Source organism: Electrophorus electricus, chromosome 21, assembly GCF_013358815.1.
Source record: "Electrophorus electricus isolate fEleEle1 chromosome 21, fEleEle1.pri, whole genome shotgun sequence".
NCBI classification, from domain to species: Eukaryota; Metazoa; Chordata; class Actinopteri; order Gymnotiformes; family Gymnotidae; genus Electrophorus; species Electrophorus electricus.
This window is the reverse complement of record NC_049555.1, coordinates 739,807-762,546: the sequence shown is the minus strand read 5'-3', so window position 1 is coordinate 762,546 and position 22,740 is coordinate 739,807. Positions and strand designations below refer to the sequence as shown.

The 22,740-nt window shown below is 42.1% G+C and overlaps 1 protein-coding gene across 2 annotated transcripts in view; it reads right to left on the bottom strand.

The window, feature by feature from the left end:
• creb3l1 (cAMP responsive element binding protein 3-like 1) overlaps positions 1 to 22,740 on the bottom strand; it is a 30,761-nt gene that overhangs the window by 4,278 nt on the left and 3,743 nt on the right. For both annotated transcript variants that reach the window (XM_027023206.2, XM_035520982.1), the window contains exons 2-8: positions 13,950 to 14,154; positions 10,922 to 11,091; positions 7,827 to 7,911; positions 5,918 to 6,159; positions 4,938 to 5,087; positions 3,502 to 3,560; positions 2,428 to 2,496 (exon numbers count right to left, since the gene is read on the bottom strand). In XM_027023206.2, the coding sequence (XP_026879007.1) occupies positions 2,428 to 2,496; positions 3,502 to 3,560; positions 4,938 to 5,087; positions 5,918 to 6,159; positions 7,827 to 7,911; positions 10,922 to 11,091; positions 13,950 to 14,154 (980 nt within the window). The remainder of the gene's footprint in view (positions 1 to 2,427; positions 2,497 to 3,501; positions 3,561 to 4,937; positions 5,088 to 5,917; positions 6,160 to 7,826; positions 7,912 to 10,921; positions 11,092 to 13,949; positions 14,155 to 22,740) is intronic.

Sequence of the window (22,740 nt, the reverse complement as noted above, 5' to 3'; positions counted from 1 at the left end):
CACCGTGTGATCAGTTGCAGTGGTAAAGACTGGTTTCTAGAGCCACAGAACAGAGGTCTTGTGAGGATAGTGCTGTTAGAAAAGCAGTGTATTACATAAGCCAAACTCTACATGTCAAATTCTCCTTTAACCTCAGACATTCATTCATTCATTCATCCATATGCCCACACATATACATCGTGGTCCTGCAGTAAGCACACCCTCCTCTACCTAGTTGATCAAAGATTTTTTGCAGATATAATCTCATTACACTCTTGTGAACACTACTACACTTTCTAGTGGACACTACTACAGTCTGTACACTACTATACTCTCTAGTGGACACTATTACACTCTAGTGGACACTACTACAGTCTGTACACTACTATACTCTCTAGTGGACACTACTACACTCTAGTGAACACTACTACTCTCTTTAGTGGACAATTCTACAGTCTCTAGTGGACACTACTACACTCTCTAGTGCAGACTACTCAACCACACTACTCACCACCAAAATATGACTTAAAGCTTTCCAACTGTTAAACACCATTTTATTGCTGAAAATCAACCCAGTTTATAGAGTCATATAAAATCTATTAAAAAATAAAATGTTTTCTACAATAGGAACATTTTTAAAACATTTATGGTGCATCAAAGTCTCTATGGTGAAGCATCAAAGCATCTATGGTGAAGTTTTTTTTCTTGTGCCATGAGGATGATATATTTTCTTTTGAGGAGGTCATTGTCTCATTTGAGGAGGTCGTACTCTAGTTTGAGGAGGCCGTGCTTTCATTTGGACAACTTGATCCTCTAAAGGTTTCTTTCTTATTCATATTTAGGAAGGTTTATTGTGCAAGGTATGCCTTGGACCTCTGTAAAACTGATTTAGGACAGAGGCAATAGTAGATTTGGATGTTCATGTCTATAGGAGGATGTCTGCTTCATTTTAAACTCCATCACAACAATAATGTTATTAATGCTGAAACAGACTTCATTAACTCATTTTAAAAAGCTGAGTAGCAGCACCATTACACTCTCTCTATCTCCCTCTTTTAAAAAGACACTTTAAAATGCTTTAACTGGCCTTTCTGGAGAAGGAACTTGCATTTGTATTTAGACTGTATTACAATATATTTGTATTGCAAAACTGGACACAAATAATGTGTAGTGTAATGGTGTAGTGGGACAATGGTGTAGTAACCAGTCCCTGCCACTGGAGGTCACCCAATTGTCTGCAGAGGCAAATCTCAATACTAAACAATGCATATCTCAGAGGTCTCTAGCCATCCATCTATCCATCATTCCATACACCCAAACACACGTCTATAAATTCAACCATCCATCAATCTGCCCATACATGCATTCTTTTTTTTAACTCATTGTTTTGATGTCTTATTCTCTACCTGGTTTATTCCCTCTCTTGGTTATTCCATCACTCACCCACTCAGTTTTCACTCCCACTGATTCTCCTGTTCACCACTTCTCTCTGTAACCCCCACTGAGATCTTTCCCACCACAGTAGTAGTAGTCCAGGGTCTAGACCCACGCACAATTCCCGAGAGTCGGCTCCCTGCACCATCAGCGGACCAGTACCCCCATGTGATCCATGGGCTCCAGAGAGCCAAGCCACTGTCTTCAGCTTCAAAGCAGACAATCACATGAGAGAGGAACCTCTCTAACCAGTGTGTAGATGCTGGATGAAGACCTTCTGTGACGCACAACACGACAGGGGACAAGGGACGCAGCAGTCACATCAACACATTCTGACTCCAAAAATAACTTTCTTCAGCCCTCAGAGCTTGAGCACTATTGAAGGCGTGTGATCCAAACCACCCACGCACTTACATTCATACACACACATCCACTACACACTCACACACCCAAACCTTCCCCCTGCTGCAGTTTCTTTGAACTTCAGTAGCTGAGTCAGAGGGATCTCCTCATATAAGCCAACACACACACACACACATTATATATATATATATATATATATATATATATATATATATATATATATATATATATATATATATATATATATATATATATATATATATACACACACACACTGTAATGAAGGGTGAGGTGATTCCATGCTGTGTGTGGATGTAGGAGTGTACTGTTATAATGGGATAATGTCCCTGTGTTTTGCGAGCTTCTGTACAGAACAAAAGCCCCCACCTGAGAGATGCCAGTTTACTATCAAATGGCACAATTCAGTGCCAGCACTTTTCAGATTAGAACTGCTTGTGTGTCCCGGCTTCCAGCTCGCACTTAACAGTTGGTAGCCATTTCAGCAGAGTCAGCACACGTGTAACAAACAGCTCACACCAAGTGTGAAATATGCACCATCAGTAAAAAATTATGAAAACATTACCCCACCACACACACACACAAACACACACATACACAAACACATACGTACACTCAAAAGTCCAGTCTCACCTGTTGGCACTTTCGAGTGTCTCCACCTTTTTCCACAATTCATTGTTCTCTGAGGTGTAGTTTTCCACCCTGCACTCAAAAAACACATTTAAACACTGATTACATACATCCATGGCATTATGAGACATTAATGTCTGTATTGTACTTCACTGTCAATAGTTCTGTAGCTAAGATACATGAATAAAAATCTTGCCAATACAAACTTTCCATTTATACTATACAGAGAAAGCATGTTACATGAGAGCCCAGATGACTTTGATTTGTGTCAGTGTGTTTGTGATTAACAGTAAAGCGCAAATGTGTGTGTGTATGTGTGTGTGTGTGTGTGTGTGTGTGTGTGTGTGTGTGTGTTTGTTTTCATGCACATGTGTCTGTGTGTGTTTGTGTTTTCAGTCTATTGTCTCTAGGCTCACTAAAATCTCAGAGCTTAAAAGAACCTGTACAGGCCAGAATGTCTCACACACATGCACATGCATGCACACACACACACACACACACACACACACACACACACACACACACGCGCGCACGCACGCACACACACACGCACGCACACACATGCACATGCACGCACACACGCGCACACACACACACACACACACACACACACACAATTTATGACATTTTTACGGACCATTGACCATATTGTCATTGGTCTCAACACAGAGATCACACCCATGCCACCAAAGCAAAATAAATAAATAAAGGCAAAACAATCAAGCAGGCAATAGGTGTGCATGCCTGTGTATGCGTGTAAAGATGTGTGAGTGTGTGTGTGTGTGTGTGTGTGTGTGTGTGTGTGTGTGTGTGTGTGTGTGAGAGAGACGTTGAGAGAGACGGAAAGAGAAAGTGAGAGAGCATGCATAAGAGAGAGAGAAAGAGAGTGAGAGGGAGAGAGAGACAGAGACAGTAAGTGTATGTGCCAGGGAAGAAGAAGAAGAAGATGGGTAGATGTGGAGGTGTAGAGAGAATGATGAGGCCAGCGTGACAGAATGGAGGATGAACACTGAAGAAAGCAGAGTACCTAGGGGAAAAAGAGAAATAATGAGAAAGAGCAGAGGACTCAGCTCGTACTTTTTCTCCAGACACTCCACATACTCCTTCTTCTTGCGGCGGCTTTCCTGGGCAGAAATCTGAAGAAAGGCAGAGAACCATGTGAGCACAGAACAGATGACTGAAGTGTCCATGAGCACAGAACAAATCACTGATGGTTTTCAACTCATTTACAGTTTTTCTCATTTGGATACACTCTGTAACTGAATTAATACATCAAGAAATTGATAACGTATCCAAAAATCCCATAATTATACAATATTTCTTCACAAATATAAGCATACTCTTATTGATTCAACACAGGTTGCAGTTCTGCTGCACTCATTTTGCAAAATCAAATCAAATAAAAAATTATTTACATAGCGATTTTTACAACAGATGTTGTCACAAAGCAGCTTTACAAATGTCTGAGTCAAAACCCCCAGTGAGCAAGACAAGGGCGACAGTGGCAAGGAAAAACTCCCTAGAGCATGAGGAAGAAACCTTGAGAGGAACCAAGACTCAAAGGAGGGGCCCATCCTCCTCTGCCCGAGGACTGCACACACTTCTCAAGACACTATTCACTTCTTACTGGATACACACCTGTCTCATTTTCCTAAACACTGGCGTCACCAATCAAATCTAAGTATGCCAGTGAACTAAACCATCATCCCACATGTGAAAACACAGTACATCATAATTATCTACTCACATGTCCTAATTGCATGGGGCATATAAACTCACACAATGATTCAGGAAAAAGCCCAACTTGCGTCGCAAAGACAAAACAAAAATGGAGAAAGAAAGACCCCAGAGGGGGAGAGGATGAGGAAGATGAATGATGGGGAAGGCAAATATTTCCAAAGACATCTGAGGAATTCTTATGGATAAAGTATATAAATAGTGGATATAGTGGCTAAAGTATTTTTGGTTTTTTGCATATTTATATAAATGTAAACATGCACTACTACTGCAATATTGCATTTCCCTTTAGTTTATTTTACTGTAATACAGCAGTTCAGAAGTTTGTTTTGTGACTCATCACATTTTACGGTAGATTTGTGAGCAGTTACATGAATATACATATTGTAAATGGCTTACTCACTGGCTGTTTTTGAGGACTTTGTATTTTGATAAAGTGTGTCTTGTATTTTGCAGCACACAGCATTACTTTGCGGTTTGTGTGCATACATACCTGCTGTATGTGTGCGGTGTTCTGTGTATTTGGTTTTGAGGAGTTTTTCAGTCATAAGTACATTTTTTCTCCGTTGGTGTAAGGTTTTGAGAACAGTTTGGTTAAGAATGGTTAAGAGCTTTGGCTTTTTAGTATTGGGAAATATGTGTAATGTTCTGGGAAATGTGTATAACCAGTCAGAAAGATCTGTAACATCAGCTTCCCATTTCCACACGGTGGCAGGGGGTGGAGGCCATGCATGGGTCGTACGGGGGAATAGGCCGTGCAGGCACCAGTCTCTTACCTTGTTCTTGATCTTCCTGCGCACTCGTTTGAGGGCTTTCTCCTCTGTCTTGGTGAGGGGCAGTTTGTTGGGGACAGGGTAGCCCTCAGCCATCAGCGTGCGCTTTTCCTCCTCTGTCAACAGTAGGGGGCCTGACGTGCCCTGCAGCTTCTACAGAAAATCAGCAAAACACAAACAGAACAGAAGCAAAATGCATGCATCAGCTGGCTGAGCAAAAGCGCAGCTTTATCAGCTCATGATTCAGCCGTGAGTAATCAGAAGATGCTTTTGAGCCATTTTTCAGAACAATGAACTAGAACTTTGCTTGTTAGTTGTAACTTATGAATATTTTGATCTTAAACTACTGAAAATAAGACCTTGAATCATGAATGTTTCACCCTACACTGTATAATCAAGTAATAAGTACTTGTATTGTTATTAGTATTCACCCTATAGGATGTAGTATGTAGGGTATAGAATTATGTAAATCTATATCTCTGTAGTGGCTACGAAGTTCCAAAATTGTGCATTTGTGTGTTTACATACTTGTGTCTGTGTGTGATTATGTACTTGTGTTTTTGTGTGTTTACATATTGATGTCAGTGTATTTACATAGTCTTTGTGTGTTTGTGTATTTGTATGTTTATATATTTGTACGTAAACACACAAAATATGTAAATAAACACACAAATATGTAAACACCTCAAATATGTAAACACAGAGGTGTTTATGTATTTGTATGATTGTGTGTTTACGTACTTCTATGTGTGTGTTTATGTATTTGTATGATTGTGTGTTTACGTACTTCTGTGTGTGTGTTTATGTATTTGTATGATTGTGTGTTTACATACTTCTGTGTGTGTGTTTATGTATTTGTATGCTTGTGTGTTTATGTACTTCTGTGTGTGTGTTTATGTATTTGTGTTTGTGTATTTACATACTTCTGTGTGTGTATTTATGTATTTGTATGTTTGTGTGTAGTTGTTTTGTCACTATCTTACATGAGGAGCGGTCAGCAGAGGAGAAGAGGAGATGGCTACAGACGAGCGAGCCTGAATGCGGGCGGGGCTAAGAGGTGGCAGCGAATGAGGACTCTGCAGGCGAGCAGGACTGGATGGAGGCAACGAATGAGGACTCTGCAGGCGAGCAGGACTGGATGGAGGCAGCGAATGAGGACTCTGCGATCCATCACTGTCACTGCTGTGACTGCTGGGAGGAGTGGGTGGGAGCTGTAAGTGCTCCTCTGAAAGGACACAGAATCAGCCTATTAATAAAATTGCTATTAATAAAACTGATCTTAACGGTTATTTAAACTAAAGTAGGGAAGCTGTCTAAATAGCACCTTCCTACAAAAACTCATATAGTACTATATAATATAATACTGTATCTAGAGGCCATAACTGGCCAACCCAAATCCATTCTGAGCTCATCATACAGGACTGTCACGCCTCCCTCAGCCACACCTCCCTTCAAACATGACTGTCACGGGTTCTGTCCCATTTGTCTGCCGCTGCACACTGTGCATTCAGTACTCTTCATCATTGCCTTGTCTAAATTACCCTGATTACTGATGTTTTGGCTGTGCCTGCCTGTTTCTGGATATTTCTGGAGAACAGTCATAATTCAGTGTAATTAATTTTATTTATTTATTCATTATGTACAAAATTAGGAGCCATTTAATTTTTTAGCCTTTTAATTTTTAGTCAGTATATGTGTGTGATTGTGTGTGCATGCATGTGTGTGTGTTTGTGTCCGTGTGTCTTAAGAGACCAGGTGTGCAGTGTTTTTTTGAACCTTTACCCATTCATATTCATCAGGCACCTGCTGTACTACTGTTACTAGTTTTAAAAAGTTGATGAAAACATTTGTCATTCTGTATTTACATTAACTTATTTATTTTATTTGTTATTCTTTTCTTGTTATTTGTTGTCGATTGGTTTGTTTTTGCTGTGAATACACTTTGAGCTACATTTTTATTTATGAATTGATAAGAAAATTATAAACAGTGTGCAGGTGCTACTGCTAAGTCATAGGTGCTTATGTAACGGAATCACATAAACACACAAACTTCCACTTAAAATTAAAATTAGGCACTGTTAGCATCAGTAAGCTGCTCACAATGAGCAGGAAACGTGAGAACTGTGCGATTCTGCAAGCAGCCACTCCATACATGCTGCATTTAATATGAACTCTAAACACACACACACACACACACACACACACACACACACACACACACACACACACACACAGACACACACACAGACACACACACACACATACACAAACACACACACCACAGAAAGAGAGTATTTATAAACCTGAAGTGAGGCAGACAGGGAGTTGTTGGAGCAGAGTACTACACAGGGCTTCCTGGTGGGGCTCTGAGCTTCTGAGTACTACACAAGGCTTCTTGATGGGGCTCTGAGCTTTTGAGTACTACACAAGGCTTCCTGATGGGGCTCTGAGCTTCTGAGTACTACACAGGGCCTCCTGATGGGGCTCTGAGCTTCTGAATGAAGCCATTCAGATGTAAACTGGCTTGCGCTAGGGGCTTGATGCGTGTTAACCAAGTTATCAATTGCTTCAAAACTAGAAATAAGTAATATGGTGAAAAGGAAACCTTGCATGAAAAGTTTCTCATTAATTACATTTAGTGATATTATAAGAAGAATCATTTCAGTCAGGTGTTTTACATTTTATGGTATTTAGCTAATGCTTTTATCCAAAGCAACTTACAATAATGACTGAACACACCTTGAGCAATTGAGGATTAAGGGCCTTACTAAGGGGCCCAACAGTGGCACCTCAGCAGTGGTGGGTCTTGAACCAGCAACCAACCAATTACAAGTACCTTAACCCCTGAGCTACCACTGCCACTGTGTGCTTTGGGCATGTGTACATACATACCTGTGGGCACGCTGAGGAACTGGTCAGCCTCTCTGGGTTCAGCTTTTATAGTCGGTATTAAGCTGGAGTTCTGTTCTCGGACCCCCTAAACCAACCAGACATAACAAACATTTCACACTGTGTTTCCACTCATCTTTATCTGGACAATCAATATTCAAAATATATACATCCACACTCAGTACCAGTCTCACATCCACACTCAGTACCAGTCTCACATCCACACTCAGTACCAGTCTCACATCCACACTCAGTACCAGTCCCATGTAGTTCATCAGCTAACTGGTTTTCCAAGTCACATCAGATGTGTTAGAGCACAGAAACAGGCTTATCGAGAAAGCACAAGAAAAGCTCACAACAAATTTGATATGCCATTTAGTTATGACGCACAGTTCAATTTAGGTAGTGAGTGGATTTCTTTTTAACTATACACCAGCATTTATTTCTGAAACCTCTGAATAACTTTATATAGAATTTTTTGTTTTTCTAAATTTCTCCACTCTTACTAGAAGAACGCGGTAAGATGTGTAATGTAATCCCACTCTCGGTGTGATACGCATGTGCTGATGTGTTCAGTGGTTTTTGTGCTTATGATGGCATTTAAAAGTGCTTGAGAGAGCATGACTCACACAGCATACACAGTTCAAAATACAGAAAGCATCAACCCAAACGTCTGCACACATGTATACTTGCACACAGGATCCAAACACACACACCTGCTTAGTCTGAGGGAGATTGCGTGTGCTTTATCTGAGTGGATCACTGCTGCTTATAGATTAGCACTGTGTCCATTCCACTTCTTATAGATTAGCACTGTCAATTCCAATACTTTGCTCAACCAAATCAACGTGTTTGTGTTCAAAAAGCTCTCTCCCAGATGATGTTGGGGATATAATGTGAAGCAAAACTTCTGTTGAAATAATTTTATAGTGATAATACACTTTAGTATAAAATGGCTTGAGTTTGTTTTTTGATTGACATGAGAGCTGGACCCACACTTCCCATAGAACATTCTGGAAACAAGGCATTCTTCCGCAGGTTAAAAATTACATAATGCAGACTAAATTATAGTAATTACTGGACACCATATGATGTCATGTCATCTAGAATATGTACTTATGTACTCATAAAAATCAGTGTCTTTGTCTGTGTTCCTGTCCTCAGTCGCAGTATATTTCTGTCACAGTGGACAGTTGAGAGAAGCAACAAGACAGCAGACCAGCACTCAAGACCTTAGTTTTCTCCAAGCCTGCCACGCTTGTCCATCCCCCTAATTACCCACCGTCCTCAGATTCTTACAGTTCAGTACAGCCATATGTCAGCCAATCAGCAACTGCACCTAAACCTTCAATAAACCTTCAATTTACCATCAATGCTGTCAGTGTTCAGTACAGCCATACAGTGTTCAGACTGTTAGTGTACAGCCATACATCAATCAATCAGCAACCAAACCCTCCACCTCACTGAAGTAAAGTGGGAAGCCAAGACTGGAAAGACAAAAACAGAGAGAAAGACTAGAGAGAGAAGCAGACAGTGTGTGTGTGTGTGTGTGTGTGTGTGTGTGTGTGTGTGTGTGTGTGTGTGTGTGTGTGTGTGTGTGTGTGTGTGTGTGTGTGTGTGTGTGCGTGTGTGTGTGTTTGAGAGAAAGTCACAGCAGAGAACAGAGGTAATCAGAAGGAACAAAAATCCCAGGGTGTCTTACTGGAAAATTAAACTTTACTGGGATATGGCGATATCTGGTTTGTGGTTTTGAACTAGTTAATAACTAGTCTATAACTTCTCTGTCAACGGAAAGTCCTGCCTAACCTTAAGACCACTCTGGTAGTCTGTCACTCAGATAAGCTCCTGTAGCAGAATGGTGCTAGCATGTTTTGCACATGTTTAAAATATAGTATTTACAAAAATACAAAAACTCCAACATCTTCATTACAAAAAGAAAATGAAAAATAAAATGAAAAGATGCTTCTGAGCCTGTCCTATCTGAAGTATTCAGTTGACAAAAAAAAGATATTTGGCATCATTATTTACAGTTGCCCTATACAAACACAGCACACTGGGTGTGCTCAATGACAGCTCATGGTTAAAATTGGATATATTATGAATGGTTCACTCCATGTCTGTTGTGACCATCACTTACGAACGGGAGAGCCATTTATCAAACGCACACAAGTCACACATGAATCACCATCTCATTTGCTATGACACTCTAATTCACTGGGGAAAAATGACCATCCCTCAAGATGAAAAACTACTCCATAGTGGAGGTGGACTTTCAGGTGACTGTATCCCCTCAAATGTAAGGGCCGATGCAGCCGTACTGCTCGAGTGGTGCAGGCTCTGTTATGCCTGTAGGCGTGGCCAGCTCCAGCAGATCCCATCCCAGTACTGCAGCTATGACTGAAACAGCTGGAGCTCAGACTTAGGGTTCATTGAGCTGAATACACACACACACACACACACACACACACACACACATACACACAACCAGCTGCCAGCTGACTACGAGAAGAGTTCAGGATGTGTGTGTGCGCATGTGTGTGTGTGTGTATGTATGTGTGTGTGTGTGTGTTCTATTTTATTCTTTTCCAAATACAGCAGTGGTCCTCTTGGATCTCAATGTTTGTAAGGTTTATCAGTGTTTGTAATGTTTATCAGCATTTGTAAAGTTCATCAGCTTTTCCATTAATTCAATAATCCCTGGTTTCTATCCAATGCAACTTTTGGATCAACTATGATAAACATTTTATAATGGACAACAGAATAAATTCACTGAGTGCATTGTTCTTTTTCTAATCCCAGACATATATTCTAGGAATCATACATGATGTAATGATGCAGTGGTATTATAATTATTATAGCTGTGCTAGCAGTATTTGATACTCTTGAAAACATTTCCTCATTAGGCTAAAACTACCTCTCAGTCTCTTTACATTCAAACTACTTACACCTCTCAGTCTCTTTACATTCAAACTACATACACCTCTCAGTCTCTCTACATTCAAACTACATACACCTCTCAGTTTCTTTACATTCAAACTACATACACATCTCAGTCTCTTTACAGTCCCAGGACTTCATTAGACTGTCATAGCACTTACCTTGTCATGAGTGTGGCGTCTCTGTGGAGGCGGGGCCAGGTTAAGTGGCTGAGCAGCACTGCTGGAGCTGAGCAGAGTTGGCGTAGTGACAGGAGAGGCCTCGGCCAGGAGGTTGGGCTCTCGCTTCACAAGGATGGCAGTCAGGTCCTGGGTGAAGTCCCACATGCCCTCTGTGTTTAAACACATACATCAACGATCAGCAAAGGGGACGCTAAAGGCTCTAACGCCTTCAGAAGAAATATGGTGGAAATCATGAACGTGGTCTCAGGATTGCAAATTCCCAGGAAAACTTAACGTTGGGGTCAGTGTTTGGATCATGTTTATTGTCGTTAGCTTTTCTCAAGTTTCTGTATGAAATCAAGTGAAATCGTGTGCGTTATATTTGCAACAATTTCTCACATGTTCTCAGGGTGATAATCCAGCAGCAGATTAAAGGAATTATACACACAAGAATTCAGATTAGATCTTTTTTGTGTATCTTTTATTGAGTACATTCAACACCTTGGTTACTATGATAGCTCTTCAGTCAGATATTGTAACATAAAAACTTGCTTATTTCATCAAGAGATAAATTAGACATGCTTTTATACTAAAATAGTCCCTACTTCAAAGTTTTGTAAAACATTTAGAACAGTCCAAAATAGACTATTATTAATGAACAAAACTTTATGTCATCATCTACAGTAGTAAATGCCTGAGGCTATCTATATACACTTTGTAAAATGTCTAAAAAATTCTTTGTTTTATTAATTAATGTTTTATTAATGTGTTAAGGATTTTAAGTGGAGACCTTATCCACAATCAGACATAGTACCGTACTGCAGATTACGTATGAACTATAATCAGTCCCAATACCATACAGCAGTTCACATTTGGAAGGAAAAATAACTGGAGGCCATCAGAGGCCGTCCAAGGCACGTGCCCACCATGTTAGCTAGATTTATGATCTGAAAGCTAACACAAACCAGCCTCCCTTTCTCCTGGCATATGAACGGCAGGCCAGGCCAGCGTGACTCGAGTGGCTGTTTCCTGTTGTAAGCAGAAAGTCAGGGGGTACAGCCATTGTGGAGATTTTAGAGTAGGACAGCGTACACCTGGAGCCAGGGGTCCTTGTTACCACCACAGCCTGTTTGTTTGTGCCCCTGATGGCAGGATCGATAAAACATTATATGGCCTTGTAAAAAAAAGACAGCTGGTTTTGATGTCAGGCTTCTGCAGCGCAAGGAAAGCTGTGGGGCTGTGATTAGGGGTGAGAGAGGAAAGCTCCCCATGGCTCTCTCCCACTTGCAAGAGGGATGTCAGGTTTGGACTCCAGTGGGGAAGCCCAGGGGAGAATCATTTATACAGCAGATTAATTCCTTTGAGCCCCGCTGAATGTAACACAATCCAAAAGAAATAGGCTCTCAAGTGGAGCTACTGGTGTGCATCAGGGGTGGATCCTTGGCACATTTCAGATCTCAAAGCTAATCAGAGTGACTCAAAACTCTACAAGCGGCCACTTAAATCAGGTTCTATAATGGATTTCTAAAAATTCCAATTTCAGTCCCTGTCCTCAAAGTGGACACCATGCAAACCAAGCTGAGCTCAACATAAACACACATAAGCACCTTTTACACTGAACAGCATTATCCTGTTTGCTGTCCTCATGTGAACCCCATTTGTCAACTCTGATGTGCCTCATATTTCTCAACAATAGCTTCACTAAGTCTGCATATAATTATTTCAATTTAGCATGGAAACCTCTTGGAGCCTCTTGGAACCCATGCCCCACCCCCATCAGCTTTACCATCTGGGGCATAAGGGTGGATCAGCTCAGCTTTGAAGTTTACGCTACAGCATAGACCAATGAGGTTGGTCTTATAGTAAGAAGAGTTCACTCCAGCAGTGAGAAGGGGGGGAGTGCTCATTAGCTGTTTAAAGCAAACAGAAAGAGGGCAATAAAACAGCAAGTGCACACTTTAACAGCCTGCTATCACTAAACAAGCATTTTAAAAGTGGAGACAAGAAATGATGACACACTACTATATTAAACAGTATTCCATGGATGCTTAAACTACTACGAGATTACAAAGTTATGGAATGTTTAGTATTTTCTGAAATCCTAGACGTTCCTGAAACTGAAACTATCAAATGTTGCAATGTAAACTATATAAACTGTATGACTTGAAGCATCTGTAGCTTGAATCTGTAGCTCTATCAGAAGGAGCTAAGGGTCCAGACTGTGGTCAGGGTTTCCCCCCATGACAGAGGGGTGGTGTTGCCACTCCATTCAGACACAACTCAAATTTGGGATGATGCAAAATTCGGGATGAGCAGCCAGAATATTTTTACACAGGCTTAGAATCACCCCACCCCACCCCCTCACACCTCACCACGCATGCCCCCAACACACACATGCCCCTGCACACACCACCTACCCCAACGCCAGCAGCTTACTTTTACCTTTCCCCAGCTGAATAAAATCTGGAGAGCAGATACAGTCTTTATTTTACTGATGCTTTGAACTTAGCCTTGGCGAGAGAGAGAGAGAGAGAGAGAGAGAGAGAGAGAGAGAGAGAGAGAGAGAGAGAGAGAGAGAGAGAGAGAGGGGGAGAGGGATAGAGGGAGGGAGGGGGAGAGAGAGGGACATTGAAACAGAGAGAAAATATGTGCATTGGCTGTCTTCCCGGAATCCCCACTTCTGTTGGCTGTGGGAGACTCTGAGCGTTTGGCCACAACTCTGTCAGGGAACCCTGTGCTGCACAGGAGCTTCAGGAGAAAGGGCAGACAGAGACAGAGAAAGAGAGGAAGAAAGAGAGAGACACACACAGAAGGAGAAAGAGAGAGAGAGAGAAAGAGAGAGAGAGAGAGAGAACATCTCCTATCTGGTCTATTTTGATGAGTATATAGGAAGTACATGAGGACAGCATTGATACAATAAAAGACAGCAGGTAGAAAGGGCCTGAAAGAGTTGGATGTTGAATCAGTGCATCTGCTTGTGTGTACAAGCCTGTCTGCCTGTACGCGTGTGACTGCTGGAGACCCTCACCGGCGTCCTCGTCTGATTTGATAGGCATGGAGGGGCTCTGCGGGGCGGAGTCGCCGCTGAGTGAGTAGCTGTGCTCCTGCTGGATGTCGGGGTTCGGGGGCTCCAGCTCCACGTCCAGAAGCGCCGGACGCTCAGCCAGCAGGTGATCATCAAAGAAACTGCTGAAGAGCTCGTTGGAGAAGTCCTCCATCTGCTCAGAGAAGTGCTGCAGGAAATGCAAACCCAGACACAGTTCAGGCCATAACTGTGATTTATGTCAGAGAATTTATTTATTGTCATATATACTCACAGAAATGCATAAACCACCATAGACCTGAGGTTATTACAGAAATACTACAGATGACAGGGGACCACTGGGATATCTAGTCAGGCTGTATGGCTTTGAAAAGGAATTTTATACATCCAGAAAGTCTATGGATCAAAAACTTCATCTGATAGGGCTGACATTCACCCTCCGTGGATATTGCACTATGAAGACATTTAGAGTTCTAATTCTAGTTCCTTATAGAACAATGGATGTTGTGGTAGTTTTATTAAATCCACTGTTTCATAAAAATAATAAATGAATAGCTTTTTGACTCACACACTCAGAGATTGATTGCTCTGAAATAAAAGTTATTATCTTGAACTGGTGATAGAACAAAAGGTGAATTACATCTACCTGTTGGAGTTGGTGCATGTGTGTAAAAGGGGTGAGTGAGACATGCATTTGTGTGAGTATGTGTTTGCTGAGAAGGGGTGTGACAAAGGTGTATAAGGACCTGAAGATGTTTACATCCTGGTGAACAGGTGTGTGAGTGACGCATGTGTGGACAGCTGAACACAAGGACAAGCTACAGGTGACATCTGTGCGCATAGACGCGCACGCGCACACAGACACACACACACAGGCACGCACACACGTGCACGCACACACGTGCACGCACACGTGCACACAAACAGACACACACATACGTACACACACAGCGCATAATTAAGATTTTCACCAGGATACAACATTGCCACTCCACCTGTGTGTTCCCAGAGAAGTCCTTGACTGTTTGGTGATATGCACACAGAAAGAGAAAAGGGTTAGGGTCTGTACTTCTGTTGGTATGCACAGGGTCTGTACCTCTGTCTGTATGCACAATGTCTGTACTTCTGTCTGTATTCACAGGGTCTGTACTTCTATGCTATAATGCCTTTTGGAAATTCAAGTTGAAGAATTTACTTCTGTCCACATTATCAGAGGAATAGAGAACAAGGGGGTTCCACCTGGACTCAAAACTGGTGCAGTCAGAGCCTAATAAACTCCACTGCCTATGTAGTATTATGCTGGTGCAGTCAGGGCCTGGTGAACACCACTTCCCCCTGAAGTGATAGTCTTCTCGATCATCTCTGTGAACATCTATACAGGTTAGAGACTCTTCTGGAAAGCATTTTACTGTTAAGGGAAGAAATGATGAAACCTGCTGCCAGTGTTTGGAGAACGCGCATTTTGGAACCACGCTGACCGTGGGGTACACTTATTGGCATAGCTCCCCTGCAGTCAGAAGTAGCATAATGACTATGGCTGAGCGCATAAGCATAAACAGTCCCACCCTGAAGCTTTGATGTGCGGTTCCTGCTGCTCATTTGCAGGCTGGATGTATGGACAGACCTCGGTAATCCAGACTGAACAGAGGACAGACTTTGTGGCGGTTTAATAAGCAGAACTGCAGTTTATAGTGTTTTATCAAAATGAGGGTGGGAACACTGTCATTAGCTGAGAAGCCTCAGTCACTTATGGTCTTTTAAGCCCAAGCAATAAAACAGATACAGAATGAAAATGTAATAGTTGCAGTCACAACTACAAGCATCGACATCAGGCACTAGCTGTTTAATTAGGGACACTGATCTTAATGTTGTGCTTTATAGGTGCATAATTATTATGGAAAGTGTATTGCACAGTTTTTCTGCCACACTCCCATTCATCACTGATCATATTCTGACCACAGAGCCCCTGCTGACAGCACATTATTTCAGTGATGGACCATTCCTCACAGACCAGTGACCATCACCCATCAGCAACATCGTACTGGGTGCTGGTCTGGGACAAGTGTATCAGAATGTATTAAGCACAGAAATGTTGACAGAGGTTTTACACAACAGTGTCACTTCATACAAATTGAGAGTGAGAGCTGCCTCTCAGAAACGTAGAGCCAATCGCAGTCTTTAGGGTAAAAAAAAACAATACTGATAAACCGACACTGATAAATGGTTGGATGATGGCCAACACTAATACATAAGAACAGATAGAGAGAGGTCATCAACACAAAGGTGTTTTTAATCACTCCCTATTTCCAAAAAAAGAGAATGTGCATAAAGATTTCCATAAAGAAATTTGAGATAAATTTTGTATAACAGACAAATGCATTTTGAATTTCTGATGCAGTAGATAATGAGGGACAGTCAGCATGAGCGCTTGCAGTTAGAGGGGCTCAATGTCCAGCCAGTGCACACCACCACTGTGTGCCAAGATGATGCAAGAGCAGTGAAATTCCACATCTGGAGGGTTTGGGGGTAGGGGGGCGGGGCAGTGGGAAGAAGGGGAGGAGAAGCACATTCCAGACTGGCACAGGGAAGCCTGGTTGTTCCCGGGGTGAAGCGGTGAGTGGGGGAGTGCTTAGTCTCCCAGTGGCCCCAATATCCTCTTGGATCCCTTTTTCGGGTCAGAACCCAGAGGAGATAAACAGAGCTCCTACCAGGCTGACTGACTTTCTCCATCTGGTCTATTTAAAGTTCCACCACAGGAAAAAAAAAAAAAGCTTTATGAAAAAAAGTATTCCATTTTATTTAATTTATTTAGATAGTGCTTTTAAGAACAGACTATGTCTCAAAGTGGGTTTACAGCTTTACTGTGTAGTTACTGGAAAAGCATTAGACTCTGTTTGATCTGTCATATTAACTTTAATTAAAATGCACCCAAATTTCACTTTAGGGGCTTGCTAAATGACATGTTATGGGGAAGCGACAGAGTGTCTGAGAATGTCAAATTTAAATTCTGGTATTTCCAGGTGAGATCTGCTCAAAGAAAGAGCGACTTATGGATCGCAGTATTACCTGCATTGCCTGCTTTGGGGAAATAATAGGTTACTCTGCTAGCATGAGACACATACACACACACATGTGCACACATGCACACACACGCACACACACACACACACACACAGCGGGGGTAGATACAAGGCTTTAAAGCACACAGCCTGTCAATCTGTTGATTCATGCCAACAATTGTTTAATAATTTTTTTTTACAGTTCCCAGTTTCCAGAAGAGCATGCTGTTCTGTCAGGAGGCTGGTGCTGTCTGACCTCACACTGGGCCCATTCCCTGCTTTACATCATTCTGTGACCACTTATACTGCAAAGTGCATAGTTCTTACTTTTCACTTCTGATCAGATGCACTTTACTTCTGATCTAATCATTTGCTTCTAAACCCATCTACAAACAAGAGATATATCCTGACCCAAAACCCTAACCCTAACCCTAATCCAGAGACATGTTGTGACCCATGACACATCCTCCATGTAGTAACTGTGCAATGAGAATGTATGACCTTTGCATTGGTGCAGCCTCTGCTTGGTTTGGTAGTTGCACTGAAGCTGCAGAAGCTCTTCCTCCCTCCCTCCTCCCCAGCCCCCAGGGCATGTTTGCCTCTGGCTGTAGTTGTGGTTTAGCTGTGTAACTTTCAGGTCTATCTAAACTGTGACAGAGGACAGAGAGTGGATGAAACAGAGTGAGAGTGGGAATTTTGCAAATAATAATTAAACATTTTTTTTATTTGCTCTGAAAAGAGACTCAAATAATCTAATTTAGGTGCCAACCTAATTATTATTAATTAATTATTAACCAATTAATATTATTAATCAATTGTTATTTCTTTTCTCTTTTACTCTGATCTGGTCCTCTTCACATGTTGGCTCTGACTGTAGACAAATTTAGTTAAACCCAAAACTTCAAACCCAACTTCATTAAACAAAATGAAATTGTCTTTTTTTTCTTAGAAACAGGCCCAGTTTTCAAACTTTCCACTGCAGTTAATGTCATTTAAAGAATCTGTGGGATTTTAACTTGTGGCTATTTTCTCAAAATGGAAAACAGCAGTAGTGTACATGCATGGCATTGCCATACTTTCCCTGTTTTTAAAAGAAACAGCGCGGTTGTCCCAGGGCCGGCGAGAGCCGTCTAACGCCAGAGCGCCGGTCATGCCTCCGACACGCACCGCATTCCATTCCTGGTTCCCCACCCCATCCGTGCTACAACCAATCCGAACACGGTATGCAAATAACGCTGCCGCTGGTGGTTTCTGAAGCAGGAGTGCAGGGTATGCATGGAGGAGTGCGATGTAGGGAAAAGTATCTCACACACTGGAAAAACAAAAGGCCCAGATAACAGCACAAATCGGGAGTGGAATAATGGAGATGGCCAAGCACAGCGGCATCTGGAAATCTACACCTTATGCTGTAAGAATGATTTGCTTTTAGTAAATGAGTCACACACCAGTGGAAACTCATTTCACTCAAAGGGACCAAAAAGGAGTGGGAGAAATGAGGGAGAAATACTTGAGAAACTGAAGGTGGATTTAAAAGACCTTAGAAGTTTGGATAAGAATTCCATATTCTACAGTTTAAGATTAATATGGTATATCTAGTGCCATAACTTTTTAAACACTTATTTACAGTAGTCTTTCCAGATGGTTAGGGCTGTGTTTGATACCTTTGACTCTCTTCGCTTTGACTCTCTTCTCTTTGTGGGAATTCTATCTGAATATTTCACTTACTCTCTCCCTCACACTCTTCATTCCAAAGTTGCACATCTGTGCTTTTAAAAGCAGTTCACATTCTGAGTCGTATTACTGTTGGCAGAGTTAACAAACATCAGACGTGAGAGAAATCAAGCCAGCTGACAGAGATCAGCCTCTGACAAAGTTCCAGTTCACCAAGGGCAACAGAGATCTATCTGCAGCCAAGCTCATTAAGATCAATGCCGCATGGGTAATGAGGCAGACACAGCAGAAAGGGCCACGCTGGAAGGAGTGCATGGAGGTCACAGGTGAATGCAGGTTTGTTCGAAGAGCCTGTTTGTTCTACTCAGTGCTTCACCAACTTCCATCCTACAGAGGTGCACAGCTCACCCTAATGAACTGGCACCACAGCTCCCAGTGCCCCCTGCCTGCCTCGTTCTCCATCTCTTTCTCAAAATCTCACTCTATTCTCCTCCTCCTCTACTGCTGCTTTTCTAAATTCTGAGTTCAGATCTTTCTTTAGTCCTGCAGGCAGCCACAGGCTAGGAAAACCACAACCACAGCAGACAGTTAGGCAGGGAAACGGTACTACTGCTGCCCTTCCCCCACACAGTAACCACGGAAGACCATCAGCGTCGTGCTCCTTAGTCTGAGAGCGAGTCACCGTGTCTTTGCTTATATACCCACTATCCTCATCTCTACAGAGTTCATCCTCAGACGGAGATTAAGAATTAAAGTAATTTCCCATCTCCAAATCTTTTACTGACTAGTGTCTCATCACAGTTGGTGGTTGGTGATGGGGTTGGGGGATGATGGTGTTCAAGTGGTCACCAGATGGGCCTCCACCCGTTCCATAGCCTTTAATTTCTGCTGAACAGACTCCTGCCTAGTAGCACAGAACCAAACACTGGCTTAGCCTATACACACCCAGCAGAACCAAATACTGGCTTAGCCCATACACACCCAGCAGAACCAAACACTGGTTTAGCCTATACACACCCAGCAGAACCAAACACTGGCTTAGCCCATATACACCCAGCAGAACCAAACACTGGTTTAGCCTATACACACCCAGCAGAACCAAACACTGGCTTAGCCTATACACACCCAGCAGAACCAAACACTGGCTTAGCCTATACACACCCAGCAGAACTAAACACTGGCTTAGCCCATACACACCCAGCAGAACCAAATGCTGGCTTAGCCCATACACACCCAGCAGAGCAAAGAGGACAGGGATTTAACACATACCACATCCTAAGAGAATTTAATCTTCAGGAGTAAACTAGAGCAGCTGAACTTCATTACCTCTATTGAGAAAATTCATGTTTGGCAGAAACAGTATGTATGTGTCTACACCAATTAGGTTTAGGTTAAATCAAAGTACTGCTGAGTAAGATGAAAGTTTTCATTAGTAATGTACACATGGCCCTCAGGAAAGGGTGGTATGTGGGGAAACAGAGGAATTTGTGTCTATGGGCTCAACAAAAAAGCAGGGCAGACTTCTGCAAACCATGGCATCTGCATCCTGTGTTTACTCTGCACGTTACCCTCAGAGACCTACAGTGCTTTAAGAGACTGCATCCAGCAAAGTCTTACAGACGTTCTGAGGCACTGCAGGGGAGCACTGAGCTGCTGAGGCTGTAGGGTGTTCCAGGCTCTCACAGACAGATTTTATGTCACAGGGGGAGTCCAACAGGCACTGTAACACAGTGCTGACATCACGGGGTCAGTCCAACAGGCACTGTGACACAGCACCGAGGCAGAGAGAAGAAACCGTAAAACTGAGGTTTTATGACAAGAGCTACAGATAACTGAAGTGTCCATAACATTTTTTTACAAACTGAAGTGCAGAGCATGCATTCGGGAATTACAACCTGCAGAGAGACCCCGCATGCTCATAAAAGAACACTGTAACTTTTTTATTTCACAAACTGCCATCTCTTTAAAGACACTAAGTTTCCATAGTTATTAGACACAACTAGTTTCAAACACCAAAACAGAAATTAAAATGCACACAACATAATGCAGTTATCCAATAAGATACTCCAGGAGGATAAAACTAAAAGCTACTTTCCCTAATGGAACAGTTAGAATGCTGTTACTCTAAATTAATCTGGATTGGGAAATCTTTAGTCATATCCGCAGTCTGTGATAACCCAGCACCATCCAGCCCATGTGCTCCAGGTTCACCTGACTGATCATTACATCATCAACTGCTGCATCTGGATTGCTCTCAATGCCACATTTTGCAGTTTAGCTATCTAATTCTAGTGCTACACTATAGCCAGAGAATGCTAAATCTTGGAGCTACAAATAGACCATGTGACCATCTGAACATGCAGTACCGTGGAACAGTATAAAAATGTCCATTGTTTACAAAAATCATTTTGATTCTTTATGAGAGGGTCAGGAGGAGTTGAGGTTCAACATCCATCCTTCCTTATCTAACAGAGTCAGCAGTCGAGGCTGGAGGGACAGCTCAGCAAAGGAGGGGTAACAGAGACAGTATCTGTCCAGACCAGCTCAGTGAAAGAGGGGTAACAGAGACAGTATCTGTCCGGACTAGCTGAAAATGTGGAGGTGTGCTCTAATCTGAGCTCAAACATACCTGCAATAACTGGGTTTAACACCTCTGCACAACCCCACAAAGGAACATCATCATTAGGCTACTTTACGTGACCTGCAACTGAACTAGAGGAGACTCAAGTCAAAGCCAAGCGGGGTCTTTACAAATCATTCCAGAAATCGACACTCATGAGGCAAAAATGGAGATTCTGCAGGCAGGGCAGATTCCAGCAGCTGCAAAAAGGGTCCTGGACCCTTTTACTGACTATTTCACAAATGCTCAAAGAACTATGTAAAGCATCCACAGATTAGACCAAGGCCCAGGACAAAAAAAAAAAACAGACAAACTGGCATAGCAGGAGCTTTAATGTCGAAATTAACACAGCCAACAGTGACGTACCAATGCACACAGATTTGGTTTTAGGGTGTGTGTGTGTCAGAGAATACAGTTCACAGTGCTTCCACACCTTTGTTGTCATCAGTAATGTGGTCAGGCCTGAAGAACCGACAGAAGGAGGGAAATATACATGTTTAACCTTTTGAGAGCGAAATCCATGGTGACGTGATGGAATAATGCAAGTGGCATGACTGACGCCAATGCTGAGGTCATATCACTGTTTCTGTTAATGATGGTTGAAACATATTCACTTTCGCGCTACACAAAAATGCACGTGGAAGGGCACCACTAATCCACTATGAGGCACCACTATTATTATGTGTCAGTCTGTGAAGAACTATTGTCAAGAATAAAAGAACAATGTGACTGATATAAAAAAAAATGTAATTAGAGGTGAAAAAAACTTAATTAATTAATTAGAAAAAGATATATATATATACACACACACACACACACACACACACACACACACACACATACATCTTATACATGAAATTGTTTAATTAAGTTCCAGAATAAAAATGATGTAATAGTGATAAGGACATGAACCTCCAAACCAGCATCACAGATGGAGAAGGAGAGTCTGTATCCTTCCACCACCTTTCCCAGTCATCCCACATTCACAAAGTTCTGCTTACAGTGCAAATGGAAGTGTCTGTGTGAGTAATGTGAAATGATCATACCCTCTACTTTTTATTCCATACATCAAGAATATTCCACCCTTTTAAGAGTGCTTTCTCTCTCAGACTCAGGGCAGTCTGGAGTGAAAGGAATGTGCTTCTTCTTCCCTTCTGCACAATCCTCTTCTCCACTCTTCTCTCCATCATCCCCTAAAGCATTTCTTCAGGTCTTTTGGCCTGGCCTCCACTGATACCTCACAGATCTCACACACACTTTTTCTGCACAATCTTCCCTAAAAGTTCCCCTATGTAATTTACCTACCCCCCATCACCCCGAAACTCCTACACTATGTCCTACACTATGTCCCACTGAATGAAGTCCTACGGTACTGAATGAATTCCACATTAGGGATTTTTGGTGTGAAAGAGACATTAATAATCCC